This window comes from Euphorbia lathyris, chromosome 3 (assembly GCF_963576675.1).
Source record: "Euphorbia lathyris chromosome 3, ddEupLath1.1, whole genome shotgun sequence".
Taxonomy (NCBI): Eukaryota; Viridiplantae; Streptophyta; class Magnoliopsida; order Malpighiales; family Euphorbiaceae; genus Euphorbia; species Euphorbia lathyris.
In genome coordinates, this window is record NC_088912.1 from 21484567 (window position 1) to 21508357 (window position 23791).

General features: G+C 40.5%; 1 protein-coding gene across 1 annotated transcript; it reads right to left on the reverse strand.

Moving 5' to 3' along the window:
* Positions 1 to 5074: 5074 nt before the first annotated feature.
* Positions 5075 to 7141, reverse strand: LOC136224764 (protein NUCLEAR FUSION DEFECTIVE 4-like). Its single transcript, XM_066013185.1, has one exon. The coding sequence runs from the start codon at positions 6841 to 6843 to the stop codon at positions 5179 to 5181; it is 1665 nt and encodes a 554-aa protein (XP_065869257.1). The 5' UTR covers positions 6844 to 7141; the 3' UTR covers positions 5075 to 5178.
* Positions 7142 to 23791: the final 16650 nt, after the last annotated feature.

Genomic DNA, 23791 nt, shown 5'->3' on the forward strand with positions numbered 1-23791 from the left:
CATTAAACACACCTTTGATGAAATTGTAAATGCCTTCCTTCACAACCTCCCAGTGTTTATGGTAAAAACCAGTAGGCAGACCATCAACTCCAGGAGCTTTCATAGCCCCAATACTAAAGATGGCTTGATCAATTTCTCTCAGGGAGATAGGGTGGAAGGCTTCCAGAATTCTATCCTCTCCCACCATGGGAAAGGTAGCAACAAAATGCGCCTTATCCAGATCAACAGGTTCCTCTTTAAAAAGGTCCTTATAGAAGTCCAGAGCCAACTTCCGAATGTCTTCGTCCTCATAAACCCAATCACCATTAGAATCTTTAATAGCATCAATCCTATTTTTCTGTCTTCTAATGACGGTAGAGAGATGAAAATACCTGGTATTCTGATCCCCATCTTTGATCCAGGCCTTCCTAGACTTTTGAAACCAAAGGAGCTCTTCCTTCCGCAACACGACTTCCAACTCCTTCTGAAGTGTCATGAGAAAATCATCCAAACTGTGATCAAACCTCTCCTCTAACCTACCCTGAATGCCCTCAATTTTATTCAATAACTTATTCTTCCTCCTAAGGATATGCCCAAATACGTTTTTATTCCACCCCAATACATTCTTTTTGAAACCCTCAGCAGCTTGAAGGACATTTGAGTGAGGTTTCCAATTATCTTGGACGAAATCCTTGAACTTAGGGTGTGACTCCCAAGCCACCTGATACCGAAACGGTCTCTCCCCCCTAGGCCGATTGCCTCTCATCAGCCTGAAAAGGATAGGACAGTGATCCGAATGACGGAACGGGAGATTTAACACAGACCCATTAGGAAATCTAGATTGAGCTGAAACATTAGCATAAACCTTGTCTAAACGGACGAAGGTACTGTTGCGCTTCCAAGTGAACTTATGACCAGAGGCACCCAGATCAGAAAGCCCACATAAATCCATACTATTCTTATGATTAAAGCAAAGGTTAACATAGTGATGAGAACCCCCTCTCTGATCACTCATAAAGGCAATATCATTAAAGTCACCAGCTACAAACCAAGGCTCGGATATGTTAACACTTATAGAGTAAAGAACCTCCCAGAGCCGCTTCCGATTAGCTAGGACAGGATCAGCAGCATACACCAGAGTAATAAAAAAGGGTTTATTATCGGAAACACTCACTTTACTACGAATAAACTGTTTATCCATACTAATTATATCAAAATGAACCCGATCTGGCTTTCAGAAAAGCCAAATCCCACTAGCCCGGCCAGTAGCCTCTGATCTAACACAGTTCCATTTCCTAAACTTTTTAACCACCTCATCTGCCTTAACCCCACTAATTTTAGTTTCCATTAAAGCAAAGCAAGAAGGATTAAACTGTTTGATTAAATCATTAACATGGATACGGGTAGCCTTGCTAGCCGCACCTCTAACATTCCAAAACAACAAATCCATAGAAAGGAGGACAGCTGACCGCACCCACAACCCTAAATCAAGTATTTATTAGGGGCTCCTGAGAGCCTTGCCGAGGTGCCCGTAGGCCCTCTCTTCTCAGACAAAACCATATTATTATGGACACTTTTTTGCTTCCCCTTGAGCTTTTTCATACTAGTTTTGTTAACACCCATAGGCTTCCCAATACCAGGATCACTACAATGATTAGGAATACTAACCTCATTTATCTTCTTCTTCCCTTGAGAAATCAAAGCCTAGGACGCCACCTGTGCTTCACCTTTGGAGACGAAAAGGGGGTTGACATTTTCAGCAACTTTATTTGATGGTTCAATAGATTCTAGGCCTGGCATGCTTTGCTTAATATGCTCGTCATCCTGGTCAGAATCATGGACTTCCTCAATAGACAAAGCCCCAAATCTGGAACCTGAAGTGATGCCTGGAGCAGCCCTCGAGTCCCCCCTACTTTTAGGGATAGACTTCTCCTTGAAGATAGGATTGGCAATAGGATTTGGCAGGGTAGACTTCATATTAATGTTGATATTAAGGGGGCGATTTTGAACCACCGGAGGACGTGTCCTTCGTCTAGCAGACCTTTTAGCCACCATCCAGGGCCCAAAGTTCCCCCCATCACCTTGGATCCCTTCCAGCTCCTCCGATAACTCCCACACCTACCTCCTCTACCACCTTCTCCCTTTTAGGGCAAGCCTCCTGATTATGACCATACATTCCACAATCAAAACAGATATTATGTAACCCTTCATATTCAACAAAGTATACTTTGTTGTGAACATAGAATTTTGACATCAGAGGTTTAGCAAGATCAATATCAATACAAACCCTTGCAAACTTGCCTCTAATAGCCCCAATTGTAGTTTTGTCCACATGGTGAACATTCCCAACCAGACCTCCTATTTAATTAAGAAAATCTTCACTATAATACTCGATAGGTAGGCCCGGGAACCTAACCCATGTCAAAATCTTGTTCACCGAATAATCATGAGGATTAAAATTGGGAACCCAAGGCCGTAAGGCCAGAACATGATTCGAAATAATATACGGACCCCTATTGATCACAGCATTATAATCCTCAACACGAGTAAATTTAATGACATAGTAGTCATTTTCTAAGTCAGTAATACTGACTTTTCCTTTCTTTGCCCACTGAGCTTGGATCCTTTGAGCGAAATAGTTAAAGCTAATTCTCTTCCCAAGCACCGCAACTATTAGAGAAATTCTCCGCTGAGGAGAGACGAATCACAAGACAAAGAGGATCATCTTGTTCACCATCCTCTTCATCAGACTCAGAATAAACTTCATCCGACTCCCCTTCCATCAACATTTCCTCCAAACAAGGCTCCTCCTCGACCACCCCCATAACCGTATCTTTCTAAGAATTTTTCCCTAATCCAGGAATAACACTGAATTCCTTTACCGACTCTCCCACAGGTTTGAGATAACCATTTATACCAACCATCAACTTAGGGGAATCTGCACTCCCCTGAAACTGATTCCCACAACCATCGCTAAACCTACCCGAGATCCCTTTCCCCTCATGGATCTGACCCGAGACCACCTGCTCCACAACCGCATCCCCATCCTGCACAGAAACAACCCTACCCGAACCAGCAACTGCGCCGACATTCAACTTGTAGTGCCCAGCAGCACCGCCGACGCTCCACTCACAATGCCCAGCAGTGCCTGCCCACTGCCCGCAGTGCCCAGCAGCGCCGTCGACGGTCAGATCGCAGTGCCCAGCAGCGCCGCCTGCGCTCAAAACCCAGTGCCCGGCAGCGCCTACCCTCTGCTCGCAGTGCCTAGCGGCACCTCCCACCAGCGGTGGCGCCTTGCCCCCAGCATCGGCCACTAAGCCTGCCCCAGCCGTCCGAGCGCCATCCCCGAGCCGCACGGCCTGGACACCCGGCACACCCATATCCCCCAGCACGCCCTCACCCGGCACACCCATATTCTAAATCTAACTTATCAAAAGGGTAAACGGTAGACATAATTATATAATAATAAATATAATTTCTAATTAAAATTAATTTATTTCAGTCTATTCTATTAATTCAGTAATTTTGGCTCAAAAACTGAATCGACTTAGGGTGAGCAAAATTAACCAACAACCGAACCAAAATCGTAGTTTGATTTTGTTATTTATGTAGTTTGATTTAGTTCGGTTTTAAAAATGAAGTAATTTCGTTATAGGTTATTAGTTCGGTTATTGAAAAAATCGATATAACCGAAAACCAAACCAAATTATATATATAACATAAAAATATTTTTTTACATATATATATATATATATATATATTCAATGGTACTATAAAATAAATTACATGGTCATTTAATTAGGGGTAGCAATGGAGCGGGGAAAAACCAAAAACCGTGGGGATCCGAACCGACATAGTCAGAGAAAAACCAAAAATTTTGGGTGCGGGGCCGGGAGCGGGGGAAATTTTAGCCCCGAACATTAAAATTGGGCGGGGTGGGTATTACTATCCCCGAACCGCGGGGATCCATAAACCGCCCCCGAAAAACTGACCGTAAAATCCCCGCACAATTATATAGTTAGTATTATGATAAGTTAACTAATAATATTATCTACATACAACAATTTAATTTAGTTTTATTGCTGTTTTTGGTATATCACATGTATTTAAATATATCAGTATTGAATGCTGAGTTTTTTATTATATCAGTACTTTAATTTTACTACTCTTGATGTATCACATGCATTTAGATATATCAGTATTGAATGCTAAGTTTTTTTATTATATCAGTACTTTAATTTTATTTTATTAGTGCTCTATATTTATATTTTATAATTTCGTTTTATTACTGTTTTAAACTGATAATTTATACCAGTAACACATGGTGAATTTTAAATTTGGGGGATTTTTTCAATTTTATTTGGGGATTGGGGATTCCCCGAAACCCGTGGAGAACCGCGCGGGCGGATGTGGGTGCCAAAAAATCCCCGAATATTTTTTTGGGGATTCCCGAAACTGCCCCCGAAAATATTGGAACAGAATAGGGGATGCAAAACGCCACCGCCCCGCCCTGTTGCCACCCCTACATTTAATATACTAAATACTACTAATATACTATTATTTTTTGCTTCATAATTGTTTTATATTTATTATAGATTTTTTTCTATTTTTATAATTTTCAACTTATTATAATAATTTTGGTCGGAACCGAACTGATAAAATTCAGTTTGGTTATGCTTAGGGCCCGTTTGTTTTACCTACTGTTTGCTGTTGTAAAAGGCAAACAGGATATCACTAACCAAACACTTAATGCTGCTTTTCAACTGTAAAAGGCAAACAGGAGGAGTCTAACCAAACACCTAAAACTCTGCCTTTTCAGCTGAAAAGTAGGTAAACAAACACCCCTTTAGTTATTGAACTTATTCAGTTGATTATAATTTTGAGAAAGATTTTGGTACGGTTAATAACAAAACCAAACACCAATATTCACCCTAAAATGTTTCAGTTCGATCGAAAACCAAACCTAATAAACCAAAAAAAGCTGAAATGTTTTGGTTCGATCGATTTTTTCGGTCCGGTTTGGTTTTTGAACACCTCTATAAATAACGCAAAAATGAACTATTTTGCGCTCTTCATATCAATTACAATTTACAACTGAACCAATATGATTATAATTCATCGAAATCAACTAAAAATTACAATTGATAATCAATAATAATTGATTAATTTTGAACTACACAAATCAAAATCAAAATACAATTAATCTTGAACTATAATCTCATCATCTTTCCTAAACTTCTTATATATATCACCACTATAAAACTTCCTAGTCCTCATAACCAAAATCAATGAAATAAGACCACCAAAGAAAGCCACAGAAGACAATATTATAAATGGTAATCTAAAACATTCAACCCCCAAACACACCAATTCCTTCACAGATGATCTATTCAACCCTTTTTCCTTCAGTTGCTTCAGTGCCACATCATCATATAACATCCCAGTTACCCTCACATTTAGGATATATGACCCTAAAGGACTTGCCAATTGACCACAATTGAACAATGTGGAATAGTATTTTAGGCCAAAGAGTTCAGAAATTATAGCAAATAGGAGAGGCAATTGAGCCCCAAATGAAAATCCAATGATCACAGAGGCTAAGTAAACTGAATTAGAGAAAGGGAATGCAATAATAATGTACCCTATAGATGAAAGGAATAGGACTAATGTCATCATTAAGGGTCTTGGGGTTTTAAATCTTGTGATTAAGAATTCAGACACAAATCCAGCAAATACCCTTCCAAAGTAATTCCATATACTCACTAATGAAACAAAAGTCTTGATTGTTTTTGTAGGGTACCCTAAGGATTCCCCAATTTGTCCTAAATTATCAACTGCTGTTAAACTGGCACCTAATCCACACAATGTAGCCCCAAATAGCAGTAACATGTCAATGCTGAGAAGTGCTTGTAAAATAGTGTAATCCTCACCTCTTTCTGGCTTATCAAATATGGTAACAAAGCAAGATTTTTCAGCAATTGATTCGTGTTTCGAGTGGTCGATTTTCGCGGGGATTTGCTGCTGTTCCTGAGGCTTAACAGCTTCAATGTCCTTGTTTTGATTCCATATGACCCATTCTTCCCTAATTGCAATTGCTAGGGGTACAAAAAGCATAGCACAAACTAAAGTTGCAGATGCAGCATAAGTTCCATGAGTGAAATCAAACTGTTTTTGAAGTATAGTTATGGCCATAAGGAATAAAGCAAGCACAATTGAGACATAGAGGAAATGGTACAAGACTTTAAGCTCATTGGGTTGTCTTTCAGCTTTCATAACCCTAATTGTGTACACAAAGATGACAGATAAAGCAGCAGGAAGCCAAGCAATTAGGAGAATCAGAGATTTGGAGTCATTACCATAAATTGCTAAGTAAAGTTGGGTCATAATAGCACCACTTAATCCAACAAAACCCTTTAATAAACCAAGCATAACACCTCTACTTTCAGGGAAATTAACCACACAAGGTACAAGAGAGCCTGTATTTGCAAAATTTTGGGAATTTGCACCTATGCAAATGTAAAGACACATTTGCCAAACTTGGGGTTTGTGTATTCTTCCAGTTACAGCTAACCAAATCATGAAATACCCAACAAAATTCATAGCAGAGCCAGTTAGAAGAACAAACCATGTTGGAGTTACTTCTGCAATTAGGCCTGAAAGGACACCAATGTTAGCTCCAAGATCCTTGAAAAACCCTAGAAGATTCAGGGTTTGTTGATCATAACCAAGTGTGGCTTTTATGTCTTTGGAGTAAGTTCCAAAAAGATAAGTTGCTCCTGCTCCAGCCATTATTAAGAAAGATGCAAAAAGTGAAAACCATCTCCCTTTTATCACATGGACTGCAAATCCATAGATTTCACCCATTTTCTCTGATTGAACACACACTATGACAAATTAAAAACTGGGTGTTGCTAAGAACAGTGAGACAAATAATACCCAGACATCAAAATCCTTTCTTTGGATGCAATTTGAAAACCCCCAAATTGTGAAAATTGAAAAAATGATACCCAGAAATCAAAATCCTTTCTTGAAAAAAAAAAATAATCTCCAAGAAATTTGGGTGGATGATGGACACACAACTTGATGATATTGTGTCAGTTGATTAGCCTTAAATAATGGCTTCAAAATATGCTGAAAGTCATGGAATTGAAGAAATTGTCATAGTTATATATATGGACTAAAGATACTGTCCCTATAAATAATTTCTAATTATAGAGAAAATTATCCATTTGTTTTTTTCTTTATAGATAAATTTGAAAAACAAATGTAATTAGAGATAAATATGTCGACTGGATAAGTGTGGATTGTGATTTCCTTTTATACAAACACCTATTTAATTTCTAAATAATTTGTTTATTGGATAAAGGATTAGATTTTGATTAAAATTTGTAATTCTATATAATTTTTTAATTAAGGCCTAATACACAAATAACCCCTGAACTTGTCCAAATGTTGCAACTGCCCCCTCAAACTTTCAATTGTAACAACTTACCCCTCAAACTTGACCAATTGTAACAACTTACCCCTTAAACTTGTCCAATTGTAAAATACAACCCCAAATTGCTGACATGGACTACAATTAAAGAAACACGTGAAATACAAAATCTGCAACGTTCGTGGAGTATGATAATCAGATCTTTGGCGTGATACGAATCCTGGGAAACTTTTTTACGGTTGCTTCAAATACGGGGTAAATTTTTTTCCAATTTGGGGTTATGTTTTACAATTGGACAAGTTTAAGGGGTAAGTTGTTACAATTGAAAGTTAAGGGGGGCAGTTGCAACATTTGGACAAGTTCAGGGGGTTATTTGTGTATTAGGCCTTTAATTAAATCACCTTGTTTGGTTATTAATTAGAACGAGTTAAATCAACTGAATTTAGTTAATAGATGGATTAGCATATTATTAATAGATGTCAATTTACAATAAAACTCTATTTAAGAGTACCTATAGGTTTCTAGAAGGTAAAGAGGAAAAAAAAAATCAGTAACCATATCTTAGTAAAAAGTAAAACTAACTAGCGAGTAATCAATGAACCAGCAGCATATTATAATTGATAAGTTTTGGTGAAAGTTATAGAGTAGTAATCAAATTTACTGTTTGCTTTGTCCGTAGGAGTGAGAATATATGTATTCGATTTAAGAACTGAACCGAATAAAACCAAATAAAATTTAAAAAAAAATCGAAATCCAACTAAACTAAATTACATTTTGATGTAATTTGACATAAAGCGAATTAATATATCTCATTGAATTCATATATCTTACTGAATTTTTTTTCTGTCCGATTTACATACGCCAGCTTTAATATTTTCATTTATACCTTTTTCGGATTTAATAAGAGCGGAAACGTTTTATCTTATCCATAGATCATTAAATTCATATGGTTGCAGTAGAAATGACTCAGATCTTGATAACATTGAGATATTATCCTGAGGATCGAGAAAGATATTAACCGCAAGATGCGCCACGTCCGGCGTATCAAAGAGCTCCGCCTCTGGGCTGATCACAAAGGCCAGGTCCTATGAGATTCGCGAGCGGATCACCAAGGCGAATCTCCTCATAAAACGGACAAGTTAAACACAGGAATAAAGGCCATTCAATGGGCATCAATTCCTTTAATTGTTCATCTTAAAGGAATCCTGTAACCCGCTATTAATGGAGCATTAATGGATCTAAGGTGTTATAACTCACCAACTCTATAAATAGCCAACATCTAGGGCTATCAAAGGTACACTTACTCTCTACATTCTCTAAGTTTTGTCAATTCAGCTTATTCTCCAAATCTCTACTGACTTTGGCATCGGAGCTTCCCCCCGTCGATCCCAACGAAGCCCCCACAGAGACGAACACCGATCAGGAAATCTCCACTTGTTATCAATTGGTGCGGTGATCGTGGAACCTTAACTAAATCAAGGTTCTTGCAAGAACATCTCGAAAAATATGACAAGTGAAGATCAAAATCCCGCCTCGGGGATGGAAACTCCTTCAGTAACACCATCTAGTCAACCGGAGTCTAGCACTGTTCAGGTTGATCAAGCGGAAGTGAGTATGCCGCCTGCGGCTATGATCGATATGTGGGCGGGAGCGATTGAAAGGGCGTATGGAACCGAAATGGGTAATCGTATGCGGTCATATATGATTATCCCTCCGACTTGGAGTTTGGCATCAACATCAACGGTTACACCATGGCCACATCAATTGCCCTGGGCCCACGGGCACAAAGCTCCTCGTTTCTTCAGGCAACCGCAACGGATTCTGTGGAAACCACTGCCATGCCATCTAGCGTACCACCAATCAACCGTGAATTTTTTCCTAACGTCCCCCGGCGTATAAGATCTGGACTCCCAGAAGGAGGTTCCGGTTCGCAAAGGCATAAGAAGCGACGGACGAAAAAACATCGCAAAACCTCTCCGTCACGTAAGCCAGGCTCTTCTCGCAGAGGTCGGTCACCTCCATCTCCGATACGTCGACATAGTAAAAGGCCTATTGACACAAATCGGAATATCGGCCCACCAGTGTCATCCTCCCGGCCAACAAACGTTGGACACGTTTCTGCAGGAAACCCCGGAGGTCAAGATCGATTAAATATAGGCGGATCAGGAGTCGGCGGTTCAGGTGGTAGTGGATCAGGTAATGGCGGATGTGGCCATGGAGGCGGATCAGGAGGTAGAGGCGGACGTTCACCATCTGATCCATCTTCTGGATCTAGCAGTTCAGCTTCTCCCAGTAGATCTCCAACCAGATCACCACAACATAGACACCGAGGGCGAGAACCAGGGAACTTCGAGGAACGAGTTAGGGCAACCGTGCTTCGCATGAACGAAGAAGAGGCCAGGCACAACCCATTCGCCAATAGGGATTCGCCCTTCATAGCCTGGATCGAGGCCGAAGAAACCACCCGGAACCAAAAAATTCCTAACATTCCTCTTTATACAGGTACAGACAACCCTGAGGCTCATGCAAGGAAATATCGGATGTTGCTTGGTCTTAATCGTGTTAACGAAGCTGTTCTGGGCCGAATGTTCATCACGACCCTGGGCGGGCCTGCATATGATTGGTTCCAATCTTTGCCTCCAGGATCAATTGACAGCTGGGATCAACTAAGCAGAGAATTTTGTTCAAAGTTTGCTGGATGTATTCCTCCAGTCATCAAATCGCGCAAGCTTTTCGAGTTAAAGCAGAAGGCTAATGAACCTCTTCGGGAGTATGTTGATAACTTCAACAAGTTATGCATACGAATTGTTGATGTGGATGTTTCTCTCGCTGCAGAGGCATTGGCCCAAAATACAACATGTAAAAGCTTACAGGAGGATCTGATCCGACGGAAACCCCGCAATATGGCGGATCTAATTGAGCGATGCAAGGCATTCATGGAGGTAGATGACATACGCCGTGAAACGTTATCTCCAACACGTAAATCAAAGGGCAACTTTCATAACCGTGATCATGAGAAGGATAAAAATCGGGATTCTTCCTCCAGAAACAGGAACAAGGGCTCTCGACACAAATCAACATTTGTTCCTAACTTTACTCCCCTCAACGCTTCTAAAAGTGAAATATTAATGTGGGTGGAAAATAGCCAGCATAAGCAGAGCATTTCATACCCCGATCCCAAAGGGGGGGAGTCCACCAATACTGGTAAGAATTCCAAAAAATATTGCAAATATCACAGGACCAATGGCCACGATACAGACGCATGCTGGGAATTGGCCAGAGAAATCGAGAGACTTATCGAAAAAGGAAAATTGGACCGGTTCGTCCAAGGTGATGGAAAAAAGGGAGATAATGACAGATCCAAGGATGACTCAAAGAAAAATGCCAAAGGAACTATCCATGTCATTGCGGGCGGCCTCGGCTATCAGCCTGTACAAAAGAAAGCGAAAACCATGGCTTTGGATAAAGCATCTTTGAATCGCCCGTTTGCAGATAGTGGTCCAGAGATCCCTCCACATGCGGATGCTTTGGTCATTACGATGATGATTGAAGGCTGGAAGATGAAGAGAGTGATGATTGATATAGGAAGTTCTTGCAACGTCATCACAAAAGGCGCCTTTACTAAATTGATGATCGATCCAATCCAAGTAGAAATGACAGTGGCAGACATCCTGGGCGTAACCGGACACACCATCCAGACTAAAGGTCAGGTAACCTTAGACTGTGAACTAGCAGATGAAGATCAAATCTGGAGAGGTGACCTGGAATTTTCTATCCTGGACGGACAATTGGCCTACAATATCATTCTTGGTCGACCTTTCATCTTCGAGGCCGCAGCTCTTATCTCCATTCGCCATCTGACACTTTATATCCCAACGGTCAAGGGAGGTGTAATGATTAAAGGAAACCAAAAAGTAGCTCAAGAAACGTATACGGCATCTTTAACTATTCGTCCACAATCGCCAAAAGAGGATGAAGAAGATCTCACAACAATGGCCTTGGGCGAGACAGAAATGTACCTTTTGGCGGATGAGAAGCAGGTGCGAATGGCGAAAGGTCTGAAAGGAGAAATCAAAGATGCAATCACTAAAGTTCTCCTTGATGTTGAAAGTGTCTTTGCTTGGAAAGATGAAATTCTCCCAGGAATTAATCCTGACATAATCACACACAAGCTAAACATTGACAGCAGTGCCACTCCCATAGCTCAGAAAAGAAGAACACATGGTCCAGAAAGACAGAAGGTGATTGAGGAGGAAATTGCCAAACTCAAATGAGCAGATGCCATTGAAGAAGTACTGTATACTCAATGGCTGGCGAACGTGGTCCTTGTTAAAAAACCTGGCGGATCATATCGTATGTGTATTGATTTTACAGATCTCAACAAAGCTTGTCCTAAAGACAACTATCCTTTACCATGCATTGATGTTCTAGTAGATGCAACCGCCGGGCATGCCATGTACTCTTTCACCGATGTGAAATCAAGTTATCATCAGATCCCCATGGAGCCTTCCGATAGAATCAAGACTTCATTTGTGACTCACCAAGCTACATACTGTTTCAAGGTCATGCCCTTTGGCTTGAAAAATGCAGGAGCCACATATCAGCGGATGATGAACAAGATATTCGCAGATAGCCAAGGTGATAACTTCTCCGTTTATATGGATGACATGATCATCAAAAGTACCACATTGAAGAAACATGCGGAGGATATAAAGGAGGTACTGGGTGTACTCCGACGTCATAATATCAAGTTGAATCCAGAGAAGTGTACCTTCGGGGCCACATCTGGAAAGTTTTTAGGATACATGATCAGTCAGAAAGGAGTAAGTCCCAATCCAGACAAAATCAAAGCTGTGTTAAACATGCAGGTACCCCAAAATGTGAGAGAGGTCCAGCGCCTTAATGGGCGGATCATAGCCTTGGGCAGGTTCATTTCTTGTTCGACACGTAGATGCCAGCCTTTCTATGAAGTCATCAAGAAGCAAAAGGCATTTGAATGGAACGAAGATTGCCAAAAATCGTTCGAGGGAATCAAGCGATTCTTGACAGAGCCGCCCTTGATGAGTCGGCCAATAAAAGGTGAAACTCTTTACATGTATGTTTCCGTTGCTGATAAAGCCGTATGTACAGTTATGATAAGGGAGGAAGAGGGTCAGCAATACCCTATTTATTATGTGAGCAAAGTATTGAAAGATGCTGAAACTAGATACTCCCGACTGGATAAAATGGCTCTAGCTGTTGTCACCACCGCGATCCATCTCAGGCCCTATTTTCAAGCTCATACTGTTATAGTTCGGACACATATACCTATGAGAAAAGTGCTGCAAAAACCAGACACCTCCGGATGCCTAATGGAGTGGGCAATCCGCCTGGGTGAGTTCGATGTACGGTACGAGGGTCGATCCGCTTTAAAAAGTCAGGTCTTGGCAGACTTCATAAACGAATTTACTGACGAAGGAATGAATCTCCCAAAGATTCCAGTAGAGGAGTGGACAATGTACACAGATGGAGCTTCTTCATCAGATGGTGCAGGAATTGGAATTGTGATCCAAGGCCCTCGTTATATAAAACTACGGTACGCAGCTAAACTTGATTTTCTGGCAACGAACAATGACGCGGAATATGAAGCTTTGATATTGGGGTTGCGCTTGTTAAAAGAAATCACTCCAGAAAGGATCGTAATTTATAGCGACTCCAAATTAATGGTCAATCAAGTGATCAAAAATTATGAGGTAAAAGATGAGGTTTTGGCCAAATATGCATCCGAAGTAAAGAAATTGTTGGATCACCTAGAAGCCAAAGACACTAAATGGGAGCTGGTTCATGTACCTAGAGGATCGAACACCGAAGCAGACTCTCTGGCTAAATTGGCCTGCAGTAGTGCCAATTGGGCGGATCCTCAGTGTCCATTTGAAATCAAAGCATCTCCTGCCTTTATCACAGAAGAGATAACTTTATTGATAGCGCTTGAAGATGATTGGAGATCCCCGATCCGCCAGTACTTATCGGATGGCGTCTTACCCACAGATCTGGAAGAGGCTCGGGGGATAGTTCGAAAAGCAGCATATTTCTCCGTGATGAATGATCATCTTTACAGAAAATCTTTTAAACATCCATGGTTGAAATGCATCTTACGAGAAGAAGGACGCGGCATCCTTAAAGAGTTACATGAAGGAGCTTGTGGAGCTCATGAGGCATCCGCCTCCATGGTCAAAAAAGCTAGATTAATGGGATTCTACTGGCCTACAGCTGAGCTGGACGTGCAAAAGCTGGTGGAGACCTGTCATAATTGCCAAATCCATGCCAATGATTCACATGTGGCTCAAAATCTCCAAAGACCAATTGTGGAAGGACGGCCATTCGCCATCTGGGGTATAGACATCATGGGACCTTTTCCCACCACTCGTAAACAAAGGAGATATGTGGTTGTAGCAGTGGATCACTTCACCAAGTGGGTAGAAGCCGAGGTTGTATCATCTATCACCGCTGAAAGAATGGTGGAGTTTGTTAAAGACAACATTGTAGGAAGGTACGGTATTCCACACACCATTATATCTGACAATGGTACACAGTTTAATTGTGCAGAGTTTAAAGCTTTCTGTGAAGGGTTGGGCATCCTAAACAGATTCTCCTCAGTTTATTACCCCCAATCTAATGGCATGACCGAAGTCACAAATCGGACAATTGTGAAGGGGATAAAGAAAAGGCTAGGAGAACATGACAAAAAATGGGCGGATCAGTTGATGAATGTCCTATGGGCATATCGAACTACTCCAAGAACGGCCACAGGAGAAACGCCATTCGCCCTATCTCATGGCATAGAAGCGGTCATCCCCATTGAGATACAGATTCCAAGTGACAGAGTGGCATTTTACTGCGAGGATGAGAACCATCTGCGTCTAAAGGAAAGTCTCGATCACGTAGAGGATAAAAGAGAAAAGGCATATATTCGGCTGGCCGCTTACAAGCAGCGCATCGCAGCTTATCATGATAAACATGCCAAGTTGGTGGATCTCAATGAAGGAGACCTAGTACTCCGCAAGGCTGATAAAATCCAATCCCAAGAGGGAAAAGGAAAATTGGGAATCAACTGGACAAGTCCTTATCGCATTATCGAGAAAATTGGATCCGCCACATTCAAGTTACAAGACATGGAGGGACGTATATTGCCAAGAACTTGGAATCTCCATAACCTCAAGAGGTATTTCGCCAAGGAGTAAAAACAACGATAAACAGGTCTTGAGTACTCTTTTTTCCTTTAAATAAGTTTTTTTCCCATTTGGTTTTTCTTGTTAAAGGTTTTAATGAGGCTCACATGTAAAGATCTGCTAGATGTAAATCTCCTATCAATAAATAAACATTTATGTTCTCTTCTTTTATTAAAGATTTTAGTACGAGTAATATAAATATTCCTATGGTCACAGTTAAGGGGGGTATCAAATCAACAATTATTACCACCCTTGGTCGGGCACCAATTTGGTCGGACACCCAATGAGTTAAAACATTCCTTGGACGCAAGGTTTTTACACTCTCAAGGCTCTTCCCAAAGAAGAGTCCCAATGAAAAGCCCTACGAGCGGATCACTTCACCTCAAAGATAGGAAAGTCAGCTGATCCCCTAGGCAAGCTTTACTTCCTTTTAAAGGAATAAAACAACTTAACTAAACCTTCACAAAGGTTTTCATGCAAGAGTATGGCTAGCTACCTACTCTAAAGTTACATTCTACAAAGCACTTGTAAGAATCATAAACATTACTCAAAAAGTAAAGATGCAAATTGTACTGTTACAATTAAAACAAAAAACAAAAAGCTATACTGCAGCGGGCATATCCACTCCTACATTCTTCTCGCCAGACACGCTTGCCTGGGAGTTTCCTACCTCGCCTACTGGGGATACGCCAGCCGGAGTAACTTCCTTCTCTAAAGACACAACTCCTGGGACAGGAGTATCATCAACGGTCACCACATCCGCCACCTCGCCCTCTTTGGCAGCTTTTTGTATCGCCTTCTGGACATAAGCTCGAAGGAAGCTCCTTGAATCCTCCATTTGGTTGAGCTTCTGAACTTCGTCAGGGGTAGGAACATTAAATTCCGGATCCACAAAACCCAGATTGGGATATGTCTCCTCAAAATATGCCATCAGCAGCTCGCCATAGTAGAAGGCTTGCTCTCCGGCCATATACTCTGCTGCATCCAAAGCAGTTGCTCGCTCCTTCTTGTCCTCCTCGATCTTCTCCTTTAATTGTTTTATTTCAGCATCTTTTTGTGCAATTTCTGCATTCTTCTGAGCAAGATTGGCATCCTTTTGAGCAAGGGCGGATGCGGCGGATACAGCTTCACTTTCCAATCGCGTTATAGTAGCCTTATCCGCCACACCCTGAATGATCTCAGATTCGACCGCACGAAGGCGGGTAAACACCTGTTAAAAAGAACGATATGCAAACACATCAGAATATATCCTGGTTCGGACTCCAAGGCGTTCTAAAAAACTACAGGGTTTTACCTCAAGGAGATCCATTTTGGATCTTTGGATGTGAGTAGTGGCAGGGACTTTGCTATATTTACTCTGAACTAAGCTTAACTATCCGAAAGCTTCGTCCAGATCATTAATGATGGACTCATTTCTCAAAGTCACCTGGTCCCCATACTTGGAAGCCCAGTATTTGCCTAGGTCCGGCTTCACCATCTAAAACAGGAAACACCAATGTTAAAAGATTTCACAAATATGGCTAAAGTGGCGAATAAAGTAAAGAAGCGTACTTGGTCATTCTCCTTCAGCACAGAAGGGGCGGACTTCTGAGCATCCGCCATTAATTTCAAGGTAGGCCTCTTCTTCTGGAATTGCGGATCCTCATCAGTATCCGCCGGACGTTTTCCAGTATCCTTAGGGGGACCCGCCACTGTAGCTTTCTTCTGAGCTGTTTTCTCCATTAACTTTCTCCGTTTTTCTACAAGAGCGTCATTGGCCTTAGTTACACCCCTGCCAAATGAAGAACAATCCAACAGTTAAAAGAAAAGAAACTCCAAATTACCTTCATCAAACTGAGCAATCTTTGAATAGATGAGTTTGTCCTCTGTCTGTCGAATCAAAGGGACATCACTCAGCATGAAATCCAAAGCATCGGCGTATGACCAGGAACCCGCTCTCACTTCTAGGAGAGTTTCTATGTTAACCTCATCACTCTCCATCAATATTCGCATATTGATAGCGCGTCGTCTAGCGGTGTTGTAATGGATGTTGGTGTGATATGATGTGAGCTACGGGACTATGGATTTGATCTTTATAAATGCTCTAATTTCTCTAGACGTCACGACTACTTAGGGGCAAGTGTACCCCGTCGTATCAAGTAATAATCCGGTTAAGACCGGGTATCGAATCCACGGGATTTATAATTGCAAGTATTAAACGACTCGGTTTTATATGTTATTTAAGTGGTGAATACTTTAAAGGGGTTTTGGTGACGACTACCAACTATTCCTAAACTATTGGTGAGACCGATTTTATATAACAAATACTTCTACGAAGTGCAATGGCGACGATGAGTTATAAATATGACAAACAAAGACTCCGAATATATACGATTAACAGTCTACTCTTACAAAGACGACTATATGTAGTTTGACCGACCCGTGAAGTACTTAGACTACGTGATTCCTAGTCAAGGCGTGTCTAATGCTGGGGATCAGAAACTAGGGCCCGTAAGTTCCGTGGCTTGTCAATTCCTACGGTTTCCGGAGCGTTACTTCCGGTAAGGCAACACCTATATGAATCCCTAAAGATAGCCCGAATGGCGGCGGAAATCGTGTTCCCCTACACAATAGTCAATTATAAGTATCAAAGCAAGTAATAAACATTAACACGTATATAGAAACGGAAATTGCAAATCATATATTATAAATATGGAGAATAAAAATGATGAATACAACCAAGCCTAGTACATAGGAAGAGTGCAAGCTAGTTAGCAAGCGAAGAGGGAAGAATCGGCCCTCGGAACTCGCCAACCGGACTCAAGGCCGTCGCTTAGGACTTAGAGGTGGAACTTTCGAGCTTGGTGAACGGAGAAGGAACGGAACTTTGACGGAATGCCGGGATCAACGAACAAGCCCGAAAGGGGAGGGTTTTATTACATAAATCAAATCTAAAGCCAAAACTATACAAAGCAAGATAGAAAGTAGATAGGTAGAAGTCACTAGGTCTATATGTGTGTGTGTGTATCTAAAATGAGTGCTAGTCACTCTTATTTATACATCAAGCTAGGGGTAGAATTGTAACTTCATAAGGTACAAGTATGGAGGTACATAATTTGGTGCAGAATTCTCAGGACACGCCCTGCGTATGGGAGGAGACGCCCTGCGTGTCTTGCTATACGCCCCGCGTGTTTGAGCTCCTAGTATCTTATTGCTCGAATTGCCCTATGTACGCCCCGCATGTCCCAAAACACGCCCCGCGTATTGCTAGTTGACTTAGGGGACAGTGCAGTCTGACCTTCAGGATTGGGTTAATCATGTTCTGACCGTTGTCATACGCCCTGCGTGGTGGGTGACACGCCCTGCGTGTGCTGAGTAGATCCCATGTGGTGGTTCAGGATTGATCAATCATTTCTGACTCGCTTGTCTGCATGCCCCGCGTGTATGGGAATACGCCATGCATGTATTGCATTTTGTACCTGCGAAATATACTTCTCACGAGCCGAGTTAACTTGACATTTTATTCTCTAAATTCAACTAAAAATAAAGGAAATTACCCGAAAGCTCGGTTTTTATTTTTATTTCATTATTTTATTAAAACGCATTATTTTTGTAATTAAACTTATTTATTTAGCTCGAAAATAGACCGTAAACCACGCTAAAAGATAGGGACGAAATGCCCCTATCAAACCTCCTCGGACTTTAAAGTTTTACTTGTCCTTAAGTAAAAAGAAATCGAAAGACAAGGGATTGAGATGATTAAGAAACAAACCTTCGGGGTTTTACCAAGTGCGTGGTTTCAAAGCTACGGTTTTATGCAAAAGTTTCGGTAAGCATCTACGCAAACAATTGAGTACAAAACTTATTTGAAACCTCCATGATTAAGACTAATAGACAATATTAACGGGGGTTGATTATCTTTTGAGAACCCGATAGTACCTCACCAAGGGATTTCGCTCTTACACTCAATTTTAGGTGGGTCGGTGTTTTATCGCTCTTCTTTGCACTTACTCGAGATCATGTTGATTTTGCATTTTTATCCGGGTTTTTCCTCCTACTTTTATAGTTTAGGCAATATTAAAAACGAACCCGGATGGGGGTTGTAATGTGGGAGGCTTTTCAGTGGGTTTTTGAGAAACTCAAGTTCCAAAATATCGACTTATAATCGCACCGTGTTTTGCTTCGGCCTTAGCGAATTTTACAAGATGTACTTCAAAATTGCTCGGGTGGAGCTTGAGAATGCCTTTTTACTTTTATTGTATCCTTTGTTTTGATAGAGGCACAAAAACAATATTTTGAAGGCTTTTGATGCTCGTTTGTTAAGGCTGCGACTTATTTCGGATAATTCGGGTGCAAATTGATTTTGTCGGTATTTGGAAAAGAGGAAAAAGGGGTTGAATGATAAAAGGGTATTAACAAAAAATGGATTATTAGGCTCGAAGTGGTTTCCTAATGTTTAATGAAAACGAGAAAAATCAATTAGGAAAAATTAGCCTAAGTGGGTTCGGTTTATCATCTATTGCCGTTTTTTTACCAAAAGTAAGTGTACTTAACCCGGTATTGGATGCAAATTCTATGAGTCGAGTGAAGTCAAAGCTCTCGAAAAATTGTGAAAGAATTAGAGTTCTCGTACGAACCCTTTTAGGCTCAAAAATACCTCACAAAGATTCGGGTTTAAATTGTGTACTATCAAGTTTTCTCTAAATTCTCAACTATCCCGTTTTTATTGCCTTTTTAACCTTTATTATGGAGATGACCCGTGGGTTAGGACTCAAATGCTTTTAATTAGTACAAACATACATTTTGCATAAATTCCCTAACTTCAGAACTAAGACCAAAATTTCTTAACGAAACCGATCCTTTATTTCAATGTCTTTACTTTTAAGGACAAATAACGGAACTATAATTGATTTCCGAGGGAGGTGGTGTGTCGGAATGATTTATGAGCTCAATAAATTTGCTTAATTATTTTGACATTTGTTTGATTTTTTTATTTTTTGTTTTTGTTTAGTGCAAAACAAGCTGAAAGTGCGGGGTTGCACGGCCCTCCGCGTGCTTAAAAATGAAGTTTATTCCAAAAACATCGCAGAAGAAAAGAAAGAAAAATAAAAACAAAAATAAAAATAAGGCTAGAAAAGAAGGGGGCCCAGATCACTGGTCCCCACGCAGGGCGTGCCAGAAGAGGCGCCCTGCGCAAAAGGTGTTTATTTAAACACGTTGGACCAGCGGTGGAAACACGCGGGGCGTACCAAGGGGGACGCCCTGCGTGTTGCACCTCCTGGTCCGATTATTGCTTAATTAACTGGGACACGCGGGGCGTGCCCACAGGGGCGCCCCGCGTGACCGGTGATGTTTTTGGGCAGAGACTCAAATACGCGGGGCGCAATTGGGGGACGCCCCGCGTGTTTGAGTCTCTGAACACTTTTTAAGCATAAACATGAAGGGACGCGGGGCGTGCCATGGGGTACGCCCTGCGTCGAATTATTACAAAAAGCAAAATTAAACGAAAAACAATACGAAACACAAACTGAAATCACTAATAAAATAAACGGAAAGTACATAAACAACACAACAACATCACAAGAAAAACAAAAAGCAAAGGGAACTATTGTTGAGGTGGAGGCGGATTGCCATTGATGTTGAAGTGGGCGAAGAAGGTGTTGGTAAAAGCATCAAAGTTGGCCCGATCCTCTCGTCGTTGCGCCTCAAGCGCATCAAAACGGGTGGTGAAAGTGGAGTGATCCATGAGGCGGTGAGCTTTAAGGGTGTCGAAGCGAGTGGTGATGGTGGCGTTGAGGCTCTCGAATCGAGAATCAAAATGGGCCCGGTCTTGACATTGTTGGGCCTCCACCGCACCCAACCGGGAATAAATGTCATTGAAATCATGGTTGGGTGGTGGGCTGAAATTAAGCCCCATATCCGAGTCCGAACCGCTATCCCCTTGATATTGGGTTGCCTCCGCATGTTGGGCCGCCCCCGAACTCTCTCCCGGACCGGAAGTAGGCTGCCCAATGGATTTGAAAGCGTTTTTACTTAGCGGCCGTAGTTCGTGGCTTGGGAGGTGATTCAAGGTGTTTGCACCGAGGGCGGAGGTGGCGAAGATAGTGATGAGGTGGCCCAAACCGAGTTGAGCCCACTTCCGCCGTGGCATAGCGTGGAGGTGGACCGCCACGAGATAGGACCAGTCGTAAGCGAGCTTATTTTCAGCACAATAGAGGGCAAGTAGCTCGTGAATGTTCACCTTGACGGCCTCCGATTTCCCCGAGAAATAATAATTGATGAACCGGTGGAGAAGTTGGAGGCCGGGGTTTCGGATGCATGATGGCCGGAGGTTGGAGACGTCAAATTTGTTGGACCCGGTGATGGAGGTCCAGAATTCCTTAGCAGAGACGCCATTGTTAAGCCCAAAATATACCTAAAATATCATTAATATTTACATCATTTTTATTACGAAATTGTGTTATTTATATCTGTTTAGATTACTTTTACTCTAAAATATCTTTCTTTCTTGCAAGGTACCTAAATATTTGGTAAAATCCAAATAGGAACGAAAAAGGATCAAAAACAGAAGAAAAACCCTACAAAAGGAGTCAAAGACGACGTAAATCAAAAGCGCCAAATCAAGGACACGAACGAGAGCTAAGAAGTGAAAAACGCACCGAGCCGCGACCGCGAATCCACCACCCACGACCGCGACACGCGTCCTTCAGCTACTTCCTCCCTTCGTCCAAAGCTCAACTTAATGCTCCCCCATTCACGGCCGAGGATCTCCATTCTCGGTAAGTGCAGAAAATTTGCCAAATGCATTTAACACATGTTAAAATCCAAGAAACGCGTTCGTTCAAGTGGATAAAGACGTCCTTTCACAACGGACACGACTCTTCACAAAGGACACATCACTTCAGTCACAACCCTTCAACATCTATAAATAAAGAGTTGATATGGAGAGAAAAGTTGTTGTTATTATGTTGTTTTTATGTTATGTAACATGTTAGATTATGTTATGTGATGTTATATTGATAGAGAGAGATTAGTGCAGAGTTTATGTAGAAACTTTGACTCAGAAAAGAGTCAGAGTTTAGATTTTATTTTTGTTCAAAGCAATATGTTGTACACACATTGTTTACTCAATAATAACAAGTCTAAACGTTCCTGTCTTGCAAATTAACTTTTAAATCATAAATAATTTCTAACATCTAAAATACTCTAATCTAATTCTATTTCTAGCAATTTCAAAACCAAATCCAATTTCAAATAACGTTTATCTATTTAATAAACCTTAAGTCGTATTTAAACTAAATTAATATAAGTTTTCGTTAAAAAGCGTTCTCTGTGGGATCGATATTTTTATTACTACAAGCGAAACCGTGCACTTGCGGAAATCGCTCAACAAGTTTTTGGCGCCGTTGCCGGGGAACGCCAAATTTTTAATAAAAATTTATGTTTTTTCGTGTTTTATTTCGAACTTTGGTTTATATATCTATTTATTTATTTTTATAGTTTTTATTTAGTTTTTGAGGATGGTCACTAGGACTAAATCCTCGTTGTTATCTAACGTTTGCAATTAGATGTTTGCAGATATAAAAATCCAAGTCTTTTCAACAATAAACTGGAGATTTGATTATCAATATAAATACACAGAAGGAGTCTACAGAAAAGAAATTCAGCATGCAAATACATCAGAAGGAGAAGAAGAATTTTTGAAACAGGATGTCAGACGTGACATATGACTTTTCCAGAAAATTTACATTTTCCCAAACACCTTTATCTCTTTTCTATAAACTTAACCCTTCACCAAAATATCATATCTCTTTGTTAAGAAATTTATTCAATTCCTACACATAACCCAAATAATTTCTTTTTTATCACTTCCTTCAACACCTACATTTATCTCTCTAAGAAACAGCCGATCAACTCTTCTCAGACAGATATATCAGAAGTAGGAAGAAATTACCTTATCCTCCAGGAAGGAATTGTATATTTTTAATATAGTTTTGAAAGTTTCGGTTCATGTGCGTAGTTTTTGTTCATGCGTAGAACCAGAAGTTCGGGCATTCAACCGAAATCATTAGATCCTTAATTTGAGAAAACGCTAAAAAAAAGGGGCCTAAAAAAGAAAATACCAAAAAAAATAAAAAACCCAAAAGAAACAAAAATATAAAAATAATTTCAAAGTTTGGGATGCAGTTCTACTTTTTGATTCCAAATTGAAATTATCTCCAGGTAAGTTTTCAAACCTTTTGTTGTTTATCTTTAGTCTTATTTGTTGTTTTATTTTCATCTTTACTTGTTTTAAATTTAATTTACATTTGTTTATAATTTATAATTTTTAGTTTTTAAATATGCGTATGTCAAGTTTTAAATCAATAAAATTTATTTAAGTCATGTTCTAAGTTTGTCCAAGCAAAAGGAAGAAAAAAAATATATTTCTGAACTTACTGAGAATGTGAATTCTCAGTTGAGAATTTTATTTTCAAAGCCTTAAATGTTTCTGAACTTACAGAGAATCTGAATTCTCAGTTGAGAATTCAGAATTTCAAAATTTCAGGGGAAATGAAGAGAAAATAAAAATTTCTGAACTTACCGAGGATTGAAATCCTCGGCCGCGAATCAGAATTCTCTGTAACTTCAGCGAAATTTTTTTTATTAAAATTAGCGTGCCGCGACCGCGGCTCAGTATCCTCAGTCGCGACACGGTGAATTCCTGCAGAATCAGATCAGTATTCTTCTTTTCCTGCAGACACAACTTTTCAGAAATGAAAAGTTGAGTTTCTTCATCTTTAAGAGGTCTGATTTTACACCTTTTCACATCAAAACAACACCTACTTTCATCCTATGATTTTATAAATAAGTTATTGAGGATCAGAGTTCTGTTACATTCTTTTCATCTCTGACAGAATAAATTTCTGCTATTCTTATATCTTAATTAACCAGAAACTAAGTTCAGAGAACTTTGCTTCCTTGCCTATTTTCAAACACCATGATTTCTGTTTCAGACAATAACCGTCCTGACTTATCAGCACGCTATGGTTGTTTCTTTCTGGTGTATAATCATGATGAGGGACGCCGTTATTATCAATTTCGATATACAATGCCCGTCGGGATGTTATATATGGACGAGTTCTTGAATGATGAACTCGGAATAAGCAACGATATGAATCGCTATTTGGAGAAATTGGGGTGGACTAAG

Coding starts and splice junctions, on each gene's coding strand:
- LOC136224764 (XM_066013185.1), bottom strand. CDS start 6,843: ATGGGTGAAATCTATGGATTTGCAGTCCATGTGATAAAAGGGAGATGG.